This window comes from Micromys minutus (assembly GCF_963924665.1).
Source record: "Micromys minutus genome assembly, chromosome: 16".
Taxonomy (NCBI): domain Eukaryota; kingdom Metazoa; phylum Chordata; class Mammalia; order Rodentia; family Muridae; genus Micromys; species Micromys minutus.
The window spans coordinates 18,220,328-18,233,645 of record NC_137985.1 but is presented as its reverse complement, the minus strand read 5'-3'; the positions used below and the strand labels follow the sequence as shown (position 1 = coordinate 18,233,645).

Sequence of the window (13,318 nt, the reverse complement as noted above, 5' to 3'; positions counted from 1 at the left end):
TATCTGTTGCTAAGGAACTGTTGGATCTTTTATGTTTCAGCTGTAGTATGTGGGGGGGGTTGGTTTGTCTTTGTTTTAGGATATAGTGTTCTCTGTTCATTATTTATCAAGAACACACTTTGAAATGATTTTATAAATAATTTTCTGCTTTTCCTTATAGGTACCTTTTTTATCTCCGTTGGAAGGCCACATCTGTTTGAAAATAAACTGTCAAGTGAATTCAGCTGTTGAGGAGAAAGGTTTTCTTGTGAGTGCCTGTCTCCTGTTGTTTGTTACCCTTTCTCCTGTTTTTCTAAAGCAGGGGTCCTCAACATGCAGCAGGTCTTGTCACTTTGGGGGTCAAACAACCCTTTCACAGGGTAGTGAGAAAGGAGGCAGGAGCATGCTCAGATTGGTCCTGCAGCAGATTAAGCCTGCTTCTTTCTCTTACACTTGAATAGATGTGGTGGATTTCTTTCAACATTTTATTGTGAAAAATGGCAGCTGCCTAAAAATGTCGGCATCATTTTACAAAGCATATGCATTAGCTCGCTCAATTTTGTCAGTATTCTGTGTGTTTGTTTGTTTATTTGTTTTTAAGACAGAGTCTCTTAATTATCTCTAGTCATCCTAAAACTCTCTATGTACCCCTGGCTGACCTTGATCACCTGCTTCTGCCTACCAATTAAAGGCAATGCAGCGCCATACCCAGCTCGATCTGGATATTCTTCAATGCATTTTTGATAGAGACAATCAAACTTTCATTACTAAACTGAAAGACATGATAAAATCATGCAAATATATTTTCACATAAAAATATCATAGCATATGGAAACTTTTTCTTAAGTTTCTAAGGTCAGATGATGCACACCTTTAATCACATTGTTTGGGAGGCAGACATGAGGATCTCTGTGAGTTCAAGGCCAGGCCAGCCTGATTTACACAATAAGTTCCAGTAATAGCCAGGGGTGTTACAGAGACACCCTGTCTCAAATAGATAGATAGATTGGATGGATGGATGGATGGATGGATGGATGGATGGATGGATGGATGGTTGGTTGGTTTCTAATATCAGTGTTTCAATTAACTTCCAGACCATATTTGAAGATGTTAGTGGCTTTGGTGCCTGGCATCGAAGATGGTGTGTTCTCTCTGGCAACTGCATCTCTTACTGGACTTACCCAGATGATGAGAGGCGAAAGGTAATTGGCACAAGTCAAGTCAGTGGGAAAGGTCCTGCTGGGCTTCTGTGGCGCTTCAGGAATGCATGTCCCCTGTCCCACTCCTTAGATTCCCTTCTGTAGGAACTAATGAAGAATAACTATTCATGTTATGGCTGTGTTGCCTCCTATAACTAAGAATATGTAGTAGTAATTATGTGTGCATAGTGCTGAAGACTGAGCTCACAGCCTTGTGTTTGGTACACCTGCTTGCCTAAATCCCCAGACTATGAATTTGTCTTTTTTAAACAAAAACACTTTTAAAATTAACTTTTCCTTGATATTTGATATCATTCTAAAGCAATAGACTTACCTATAATGCTTTTAGTAGTTACTAAATAACAATACATTATAGTTAGTAAAATTATGAATTTTTTTAAAAGATTAATTTTTATTTTGTGTGTCTAAGTGCACTGCCTGCATGTGTGTCTGTAACATGTGTGCCTGGTGCCCATGGAGGCCAGTAGAGGGCATCAGATCCCCCTGCAACTGGACTCTGATGGTTGTGAATCACCATATGGGTTCTGGCAACTGAATCTGGGTCTTCTGAAAGAATAGTGAGTGCTCCTTTTATAAGTTGTCTTGGTCATGTTCTTTGTCACAGCAATAGAAAAGTAACTAAGACAGCCATTTATATCTTTGTCTTACATTGATCAATTTTTCTCTCTATCTCTTCTTGGACCAGGGTCTGCCATGTTAATCAAAGAGTCCTATAGCTTGAGATCCTCCTGATCCTACTTTCTGCTTTTCATGCTCTGGGATTATGAGCATGTACCAGGCACTGGTTTTCTCCATTCTTTACCTTTTTTTTTTTTTTTGAAATTACATTTCACTAGTCTTTGGGGTTTGACTTAACTATCAGCCTGTCATATTTCTTGCTTGTACTGCTTTGTCTTAACATCAAAAAACAAAACAGACCATCCTTACCTTGCAGTCAGGAAAATTACTTTTTTGCTTTCTACATTTGCTCCAGGTCTGTACTTGGAACTAGGAGTCAAATGAGGGAGAACATACGGTGTTTATCTTTCTGGGTCTAGAGTACTTCAATTAGTATATTTTCTTCTGCCATCTGTCTGAAAATCTCACTTTTTTACAGCTGAATAATATCCCATACTGTGTGCACCACCTTTTCATTATCTGTTGATCAGTTGACGCACATGTACATTGTCCCCATTTCCTAACTGTTGTGAGTTGAGCAGTGACAAACATGGCTGAACAAGTATCTGGGTAGGCTCTCCAGTCCTTTGAGCATCTGCCAAGGAGTGGGGTAGCTGGATCTTGTGCCTGACTCATTTCAGCTGCCATGATGTCTTCTGACTCCATCTTGTTCATTTTCACAAAGCACCAAGTTTGCTGTTTTCAGTTAGAACACCCATTGAGTATGATTGCCACCGTTTTTAATTTGTATTTTGATGGTCCTTTGTGGTTTTTGCCATATCATAACTATTGAGTAATCCTGCAGTGAAATCTCTTTGACATATGGTTTTATTTCCAGAACAATCCCACTACTTTCTCTAGTATCATATGGTCATTTTATTAAAGAAAAAAAAAAAAAAAAACCTTGGAGGAACCTTCTATTATCTAAAATGAGTTTATCTACATTGTTTTTTAATGATTTACAATGTTTTAGGATGTGTGTGTAGTGTATGTGTAAGAACATGTTCAAATGTGGGGACACATATATGTATGAATATGAACACATAGTCATAAGATGATCAATATGGAGTTGTCCTAAAAGTTTCCATGGGAGCACAGGTGTATATTATTGAGCATGCATCCGAACCCTGGGTGGGGCGGATCGGTTTATTGCCTGTAGTTCCTTTCTGGATTGTATTCCTTTGTATTTAAAAATAATCTGGCTATTATTAAGTGGTTGATAAGTAGGGAACATTTTCCCATTGCATATGTGCAGCCTGATGCAGGTGAGGGGTCCTAGGGTTGCCAACAGTTTGCTAAGAGTTCAGAGAGGGATGTGTGCATGACTTAAGCTAGATGACGGTCCAGGCTGCTAAGCTCTTTCCTGTGCTGGCTGTTTCCTGCTTGTTTGTTTCCTACTTGATAAACATTTTAAGCTAATGGCTTTTTAACTTTAATTTATAAACTTAAAAACTGCTTAGGACTTACTGACTTAAATGACCTTGCTTATTTTCTACTTTGTACATTTTATTTGAAAGAATCCCATAGGAAGGATAAATCTGGCCAATTGTATCAGTCATCAGATAGAGCCAGCCAACAGAGAATTTTGTGCAAGACGAAACACTCTGGAATTAATTACTGTCCGACCACAAAGAGAAGACGACCGAGAGACTCTTGTCAGCCAATGCAGGGACACACTCTGTGTCACCAAGTATGTACTGGGACCATGCTTATTTCTGTCAACCAAGTACTTTCTGGCTTTGTTCTTAGTCTATCACTAAGTATAAACACCATGGCCAAAAACAATTTGGGGAAAGAGTTTATTTGGCTTTTACTTCCATAACAGTCCATCACTGAGGGAAGTCAGGGCAGGAACTCAAGTAGGACCCTGGAGACAAGAACAGAAACCGAAGCCATGGAAGACCACTGCTCCTTATGCCTTCTTGAACCCAGAACGCCTCCCAGGGCTAGGCCCACCCACATCAGTTCTTAATCAAGACAGTGCCCCACAGAGTTACCCTATAGGCCAGTCTGATGTGTTTGGAATTGAGTTTTCCTTTTCCCACGTTACCTGGGCTTCTGTCAAGTCAGCAAAGGCTACTCAGCACAAATGCCCGAAACAAGCTTGAAGTCAGTCTTCAGTGAAGAGGTTGTGATTAGGAATGGAGATTAGAATGTGACAGTATTTATTCATCTGCTTGTGGCTGGGTATGGCTATGGGGATGTGTGGAGTTCATTCTGAGACCTAAGATTCCATCTCAGAAAGAAAGGAAACACTCAGAAATAATGTAACTTATGGTTAGTTAACCACATCAAGGATGGTGGTGCCCCATTGTACAGAGAAGCACTTCCCTGCATGGCTGCTGGTTTGCATCCAATTATTGGTAGGCAGTGAGTCTCGGTTCCTTGAGGATTTATGTTTTCCAAGCAAAAGCACTGGGGAGTTGGGGGTAAGGTGGAAGTGGCGTGGAATGGCGGGATAGAAACTGACCCCTGTTTGCCCTTGCAGAAACTGGCTCTCTGCAGATACTAAGGACGAGCGAGATCTCTGGATGCAGAAACTCAACCAGGTTATTGTTGATATTCGCCTCTGGCAGCCTGAAGCGTGCTACAAGCCTGTGGGCAAGCCTTAAACCGAGGAGCCTCTGCGCCACGGGAGACTCTGCTAGCTGTGTCAAAGTGTCTTCAGAAGACAGAGTTAGAAGCACCAGATTTGCAAGTTGTATTTTATGCTTTAAATATAAAAGGGAATGTGCAAATATTCACTACATATTATGCAGTATTTATATCTTTTCTATGTAAAACTTCACCCAGTTTGTCTTGCATTTATATGTGTTTAACTGTCAAATACTTAAAATATTCATGAGAATTAATATTCATGCTAAATATAATGTTAAGAGTCTTGTTTTGTAGGAACCTCACTAGCCAGTTATTCATGACAAAAAATATATATTATAATCAAGTTCTGAATTGTCTTTTGGAGCTGTGGGTTTTAAGGTATTAAGGTCTCCTGTAGGTCGAAAACAGAAACATCTAGTTTGAGCCCTTCTCCAGCCTCGGTGGTTCTTTATAAAGGTTGTGGCATCCATGGCTCACGGTATGACTGGAGTACTGAATGTACTCTCAGGGTCTGCAGGAACGTTTGGTAAGGGGATGAGAGAAGACAGCAAACACTCACTAGTCTAATAGGAACTTGAGCTGCTTTCTGAAGAGATGTGGACAGTGGCACAGTAACATTTGGGGCTGAATATTTTATACAGAAGCATTAAGAATCACACAGCTCACACTCACTCCGATTCTGTGTGCAGTGTGGGTACATGTGCAGTGTTCAGGCTTTATTTAATAGTTATTTTTCCCATAGCTTAAAATCCTCATATTAATATATTTAGCTTTTCCTCTTATAAGAACAAATGTAAATTGGAAAACACATACATAAGAACTTGTACCAAGCTGCTGTGACTACTCCTTTGCTTCCCAGAGTTTTTGTCTTATTTTCATGTTTATCTATGACTTTCTACAAATCTGTTTTGAAATCACTGAAAAATATAGTAAGCTATGTATTATCTGTAAAAGCCCAATATCTTCTTGCAATTTAAAAATATTGAAATGCATGGCTTCAGTTTTTAAGTACAGTTTGTATTTTCTTCTCTGACTGTTAATTGTTGATGGTTTCATTTATAAACACTAAATCCTCTCACTTGCGATTGTATTTCTCACTCACTTAAATGTGGATTTTCTTATGTATATTATAAAAGTATTTTATGACTTCCTACATAAATAAATAATTGTAAATTGTCAAAAGCATCAGTTATTTAAGAAGTCCTCTGTGTGATGTAATTGCTGGTATGTCCTGGATGTGAGTGGGACATTGTGCTGACAGTTTGCTGTCCATATCTTCATATCTAGCACAGTCTTTGTCTTTCTGAATGTTCCTGGGTTGGTATTACATGAGAAGGTGTGTGAAGGACCCTTTCTGGGAGTTTCAGAATGTGGTGATGGGGTGCGCATTTGAGGAGGTGCTGAATGAGACTGAGTGGTCAGCAGCCAGAACAGGAGCAAGGTGAACAGGTGATGAGGTGGTTCTTTAGACAAGTTGATAGACTTGCATTTCACAACAACTCAAGAGCACAAAAAGTTATGCAGATGTCCTCTCTTGATCTCGGCCTTCCCTTTTCCCTTTTAGCTGCATAGACTGTGTGCATACCCTTACACACATGTACAGTCTTCTGTGCGTAGGTGTTCTGTACACAGTGCTTGCTCTAATATATTAAAGTATCTCTTAAAGATCGTCTCAATTTATATATGAAATTCAGTCTTAGAAGTTTACAGTATATGTGTATTACTTTTAATGGTTAATGAAACAATATAAAAGACTGGCTGTTGTTAAGCATTTACCATGTGTTGAGGTTATTCTTAGTGTTAACATGCATTGTTTTACCAACCTCATTAAATGAACATTAACAGTATTTGAACAACATTGCAAGTGGCAGACGGGTAAGCCTGTGTTCTGTTCCAGAATCCACAGCTTTCACTATTAAACTGTGATAGTAAGAAAATGATACCTAACCTGGGTAAAGAATATTACCAGTAAGTGCAAAGTCACAAGCAAAAATTCAAAGATCCAACAAATATAAAAGTAATAAATTAACAGAAAAATATAAATGGCCACTCTTGATGAGAATAGAAAGTGATACAGCCTTTATTTTAAAGATGTATTAATTTTTTAAATATGAGTACACTGTTGCTGTCACAACACACAAGAAGATGGCATCAAATCTCATTACAAATGGTTGTGAGCCACCATGTGGTTTTGAACTCAGGACCTCTGGAAGGTATAATTGAGTAAGTAGTGAGTCAAGTGTAGAACTGGCTGTGGGTCCGTGGGGTGGGGTCCAGCTGGAGTTCAGGGGGTCCGTGGGGTGGAGTCCAGCTGGAGTTCAGGGGGTCTGTGGGGCAGGGTTGAATGTGGGGTACTGGGTAAGAAAGGTTGAGTCCAGAGCACGGCAGCTACCCTTTATTGAGAACTGAGTACCCACAGTTAGGAATCATGAGGGCCAGGCAGGTGTGGAAGGTTCTGTAGACCCTCCTCTTCCATATCCATAAAATGATGGGAACCACCTCAAGGCAGAGGGCATTGCAGTGTGGGAAAACTACACAACTGCTTCAAAAGACAGGGGTCACCAACCTCAGCTGGTAAGGAAATCATGAAGGCATCTAGCCAGAGATCTCTCATTCCTAAAAAAGACTAAACCCTAAGAGGCAATCTATCTCCTCTCTGTTTTTCATTTTAACAACAATTTCACGTCAGTCTTAAGTGTGTAGCTGCTAAGACAGCCCGTGTCAGAGGGCAGCCTGGGCTAGAGAACAAAAGCCTCTGTCAAATTAATAAGGAGTTTAACATTTTAACATAAGTTATGTAGGCTGTAATTTCATCATTTGGGGAAGATTAACACTTCATATTCCCCATATTTAAATGTTATATTTTTGATCAAACTAAAAGAATCAAAAAGTATAATTGCATTTGATTGTATAGATTGATCTCTAGAAAGATAAAGTTGTTATGATTATTTCTAAGGGTTTCTGTGGGTCAATTTAGCTTATCTAGGTGGGCAGCTTATATCTTTGTCAGCTAGTTGTAAGCTTATTGTGTAGAGGGTTTGTGGATTGAAAATTTAACATAAACCTGTTGGATAAATTAACAATTGTGGAATCATGCTTATACCCAGCAGGAGAGAAAAAGTGAAAACAACACATAGGGGTGGTGGAGTGAACCGCACCGAAGTTCTTAGAGGCGACATGGAGTCGCTAAGTTAGAGATACCCCATAGTGCCATATAGCCCCATGGATGCTGGCCCTAGCGCAGGATAAAAGGTTTGCACTTTTTAATATTTACCGTAACAGGAACCAGGAAAGAAGATGGAGCTGAAACTTGTGGCCTGGAGAAACCACAAGTTAGAAGGGATCTCATAAGTGGTAGATCTGCCCAGTCTAGGTGCGCAGCTTGTATTCATATTTACTGAGTGTGTTTTCATTGAACCGGCTTATTCGGGTTGGAGAGGTGACAACCACATGATTGTCCCAGCATTTATTTAAAAACACATGGGTGGTGATGGAGAGGTGGCTCAGTAGTTAAGAACACACACCGCTCTTGCAGAGTGTCTGGGTTCAAGTCCTAACATCCACATGGGGTAGCTCACAACCTATATCTCCAGCTCTAGGGCAATTTACCCTCGAGTATACATAATTGGAAACTTAAAAAATTTTAAATACATGAGCAAAGTCTATAGACTTCCTCTCCTTTCTTCAGTTTTCTCCCATAGTTGTATAATAATGTAATTTATGTTTGAGTAAAATATGTAAGAAACCTACAATAATATTTTAAATGTTGAAAATTCTAGATGGAATTATTGCACTTAAAAAGATCAACTACACATTTGGAATCAAGTAAAACTTGATAAGAAATGTATCTTGGCTCAGCAAGTAAAGATGTCTGATGGCAACCCTAGCACCTGAGTTTAAAACCCTTGGGACTCAGAAATGGGAAGCAGAGAACCGGCTCCTCAAGTTCTTCTCCAACCTCCACACAGGCTCCTGAAGTAGAGTAAGATAGAAAGGACCAGTTACTAAATAATGATTTACTTAGTGATTCAACTGAAGCACTGCCTGTACTGTGTATTGTCAGATATAACTTTACCTGAAACAGACTGGGCTGGAAAGGGCCCACAGCCATTGTTAGAGAGAAATGGAGTTGAGTGCTGGTGCACACTTTTAATCCCACTACTGTGAGGCAGAGGCGGGCAGATGTCTGAGTTTGAGGCCAGCTCTGTCTATAGAGCGAGTTCTAGGATGGACAGTCAAGGGCTACATGAAGAAACCCTGTCTGGAAGGAAAATCAGAACAAAGAGAAAGGAGAAGCAGTGGAAGCTAAATGGGTCATTGCCCATTATAACCTAACCACATAAGCTTACACCTGGCAACTGCAACATATGCCTTTGAAAAATCAGATATAACATAAATTGGTGGTTGTAGATTCTTCTCCAAAAACTGTGATTTCACTAGCACTTAGTAGTTAGCTAGCTTTCTAGTACAAGTCAAGGTCTCCTCGTCGAGCAGATATGTGTACAGTTGTACAGCCATTGGTTGTCATCAAGGTGTGTGTGCCACTACTGCACCATAGGTTTATTGTGCCATGTTAGTCACTGACGTGGCTCATAGGCATGGCTAGGTAAAACTGTTGGCAGCCTCCCTGCTTTGGAAGCTTGCATGGCACCTTCTGGTACCATGAAAGCTACTCCTCAGGAAGGAGGCTCTGCAGTCAGTTGTAGCTCAGAGGCCTCTGAGGTGCACGGTGTCTTCAGCAATGGGGACTTACCTCCTACTGCACTCGATCGATACCTTTTCTGGTTCCATCCATTTATCTGCAAAGGTCAGGACTTCATTTTTCTATACAGATGAATAGGATTCTGTAGTGTGTAAGTACCACACTCTCAGCATGAAGGACGTTTCTGCATGTGGACATCCACTTTGCCCAGCACCAGTTGTTGAAGATGCTTTCTTCAGGGTGTGGTTTTGGCTTCTCTGTCAAGCACTAAACAGGTGAGATTACAGGTACACATGTTTGGTCTGTTTTTATAGTTTTATTACTATGGCTCTGTAATATGCCTTAAGATCTGGAATTGTAAGCCCTCTGTAGAAGTGGAAGTTTCTGGCTGTTCATGTGATGGAGACTCACATGGTCTTTTGCTGAGGCACAATCCGTGGGAGGTCATGTGATGTTTGGACAGTATGAATAGGATTTAGCGGACAGTGGCGGGCACTTGCAGAGCTAGCCTTGCAATGTGTTGTTGGTCTTGTGTCTTCGTTGATCTTCACTTTGTTGAAAGACACAACAGAGAACCTCTCCTGACATCACAACTGGCTCCTGCTGACTCCTGCAGTTTCGGCAGACATCTAGCTGTTTCTGCTGGACCTTGCCACCACTGCAAGTATCCAGACAATAGAGATTGGGATCATCCCCCAAAGAACTACTTCTCAACAGGTCCACACCCCCTTGTTCTTCTTAACATCTTTTCTCCCCTATTTTTGAACAGTGGTCTAGAAGCAGGGTCAAAGTGTCTGAAAACTTTTTTTTTCTGAAAACTCTTATTATTAAAGTAGCTTCTTTTTTCTTTAATCAGCCTACATTCCAGCATTGTTCATGATTATTTTTTGACTATCTGAGGTCTGCTGTGGTTCCATATAAATTTTAGGAGTGCGTGTGTGTGTGTGCACATATGTGTGTGTATGTGTTTTTAAGGATTTCAAAAATACGTTAAAAAAAAGTCAAAACTATCCCTAGTTGCAGATGACATGATAATTAGAAATTTCCAAAATTCTACCAGAAAACTTCAGAATGCTAAACAAATTCAGCCGTGTGACAGATGCAGAATCACTTTTTCTCACACTAATAGCTTTTCTATTCAGGAACAAGCATACAAAGAAGAGGTCATGGATGAATTCCCTTCATAACATCCTTTAATTCCTTCTCCTCCCTTACTGCTCCTCTGGGACTCTGACCACAATGTCCAAAAAGGAGAAGAATAACATCCCAGTGTCCTACGCATCAGTGGGCTTGCGCGAAGCTTTGCTTCACACAGGATAATGTGTCCATGGGTTTTTGTATGTTTTATGATGTTGACATATGTTCTGTCTAGTCACACATTCTCTGGGACTTCTATCATGAAGGTATAATCCCTAACAATAATAGATAAATATTTGTCCTTATACCCTGTCTTAGTTAGGATAGGGTTCACTTGCTTTGAAGAGACACCATGATCAAGGCAAATTCTATACAGGCAAACATGTGATTGGGGCTGGCTCACAGGTTCAGAGGTTCAGTCCATCATCATGTCAGGAAGCAGAGCAGTGTGCTGGGCAGACAGTACTGGAGGAGCCAAGGGCTCCACATCTTGGTCCAAAGGCAGGAATAAAGAATTGGGTTTTCTGCAGGCAGCCAGGAGGATGCTCTATTCTGTATTGGGTGGAAGCTGAGCGTAGGAGTTCTCAAAACCCACATGTAAAATGACACACGTCCTAATAGTGCCAATCCCACAGGCCAAGCATAGTCAAACCACCACATTCTATTCCCAGACACGCCCCCTCATAGGCTTGTTCAAACACATGTCTATGGGAGCCATACCTAGCCATAGCGTATGCAGAATACATTTGTTCAAACACATGAGTCTATGGGAGCCATACCTAGCCATAGCGTATGCAGAATACATTTAGTCCAACTTCAAATGTGCTGACAGTCTGTCACAGTCTCAACAATATTTAAAAGGCCAAAGTTCAAAGTCTCTTCTGATAGTCAAGTGTAATCCCCTATAAAAATCAAAATCAAAAGGCAGATCCCAGCCTTCCAGCATCACAGAATACACATTACACTCTAATACCACAGTGAGGAAAAACTCGGCCTAAGCGTGGCAGAAAACCATGTCGGTGAACTCCAAACTCTGCACCTCCATGTCTGCTGCGTGTAGTTTTAAAAAGAAACGCACGCTAAATCCGGCTATGCGCTGGCCTCTGAGATCTTGCCCACCCCAAGTGGCTGCCCTGGTTCCCACACCCAGCCTGCTGCCAAGCCACTCAGGTCAAAACCTGCTCCCAAGCTAGCTCTCTAGGCCTCTGCTAAGCTGACAAAACCAATCTCTGAAATGCCTGAGTCTGTGGCTAGCCTACAGAAATCCAGCTACCGCACACTCAGCACCGCACCCCCAGCCCTGTGCAATGAAAGCACTAGAGATTTATAATACACCAGCCAAATTTGTAACCGTAAATCTCCAACCCCAAAATGCTCCGCACAAAGAACGCAAAACTCAATTGATAGAAACACAAAGCTGCACTCCTAGATGGGACAAATGTACCCTACACTGCTCTTGCCCATCTTTGAAATCCCTGGCTACTTGTAGCTCCTCCAGGCCACATGGTTCTGGTTCATCTTCATCTCCTTCTCCTTCTACCTCTTCTCCTTCCATCCTTCTCAGATGACCTTCTTCTTCCTGTTTCCCTTTTCTAAAACTTTCAGCTCTGCCTTTTCCTTCTATGACCCAATCACAGGCTCTAGCCTTATCTGACCAATTAAGATTTCACCTGACCTCACCTGAGTATGTGATCTACTCCTTGTTGGGAGAGCAGAAAATAGGAACAGTAATCCACAACACATGTCCAATGTCAAAGTGCTCTACGGATCTCTAATACGTCCATCTTTGTTGACTGCAACAAACTTCTCTTTCTTAAGCTGGTTCCACTTCCTATTAGCAGCTTTCCTTAGCAGGTATTCCATGACATTGGCATCTCTATCATTATGGGGTATCCAAGGCAACTTTAACTATACAGCTTCTTGTTCCATTGTCTGAAATCCACACATTATCTCTGGGCTTCTATAAAAGGGCTTGGGTTACTTTTCCAGTTCTACCTTATGCAGCACTCTGGGCTCGGGTTGACTCCGCTCCACTGTTGCTGCTGTTCCTGGCAGTCATCCCAAGGTACTGACATCTCCAGGATACTGGAGTTTTCTGCTCCATAGGCTCTCTTCATGGTACTAAGCCTCAATTTCTTTGCATGACCCCATAAGGCCTTCAAATGCCACTGAAGCTTTACCTTCCCCAGTGGCCTTCCCTGGCCTCTCACAATGCCCAGCCACAGCCACTCTCCATGATCCCTTCATGCCTTCAAAACCAGGAACACTTGGATGCTTCTTAGATATTACCAAGTCTGTGTGCGAGCATGACCTCTATCTCTGTAACACAGCTTCTCTGTGTTCTCAAAAAACACTTCCCAGATTTTAGCTCAGTCTTAGGGTTTTAGTGCTGTGAACAGACACCATGACCAGGACAACTCTTATAAAGAGAACATTTAATTGGGGCTGGCTTACAGGTTCAGAGGTTCAGTCCAGTGTCACCAAGGCAGGAACATGACAGTATCCAGGCAGGCATGATTCAGGAGGAGCTGAGAGTTCTACATCTTCATCTGAAGGCTGTTTGCTAGTGGAAGACTGACTTCCATGCAGCTGGGATGATGATCTTAAAGCTCACACCTACCCCAACAGGTCCTACTCCACACCTACTAAAAGTGCCTCTCCCTGGGCCAAGCATATACTTGGTGCTGGTCTCTTTTTAATCACTCCTAATTTCTTAGCTACAGCTAACCAGCACCAATTGTCCCAGTAAATCCTCCTATTCTTGACTCTAAACCAGGAAGAAAGAAAGAAAGAGAGAGAGAGAGAAAGAGAGAGAGAGAGAGAGAGAGAGAGAGAGAGAGAGAGAGAGAAAGAAAGAAAGAAAGAAAGAAAAAGAAAGAAAGCAAAGGAAAGCTTCTGTAAGGCGAAGGATACTGTCAATAAGACAAAACAGCAGCCTACAGATTGGGAGAGGATCTTCACCAACCCCACATCTTTCAGAGAGATAATATCCAAAATTTATAAAGAACTCAAGAAAAACACTAAC

At 41.3% G+C, this 13,318-nt stretch overlaps 1 protein-coding gene across 3 annotated transcripts in view; it reads left to right on the top strand.

Moving 5' to 3' along the window:
- ANLN (anillin, actin binding protein) overlaps nt 1-4,468 on the top strand; it is a gene marked incomplete at both ends in the record, with an annotated part of 50,199 nt that extends 45,731 nt beyond the window's left edge. For all 3 annotated transcript variants that reach the window (XM_080929807.1, XM_080929806.1, XM_080929805.1), the window contains 4 exons: nt 161-247; nt 1,074-1,181; nt 3,374-3,546; nt 4,345-4,468. In XM_080929807.1, coding sequence (XP_080785933.1) covers nt 161-247; nt 1,074-1,181; nt 3,374-3,546; nt 4,345-4,468 — 492 coding nt within the window. The remainder of the gene's footprint in view (nt 1-160; nt 248-1,073; nt 1,182-3,373; nt 3,547-4,344) is intronic.
- Nucleotides 4,469-13,318: the final 8,850 nt, after the last annotated feature.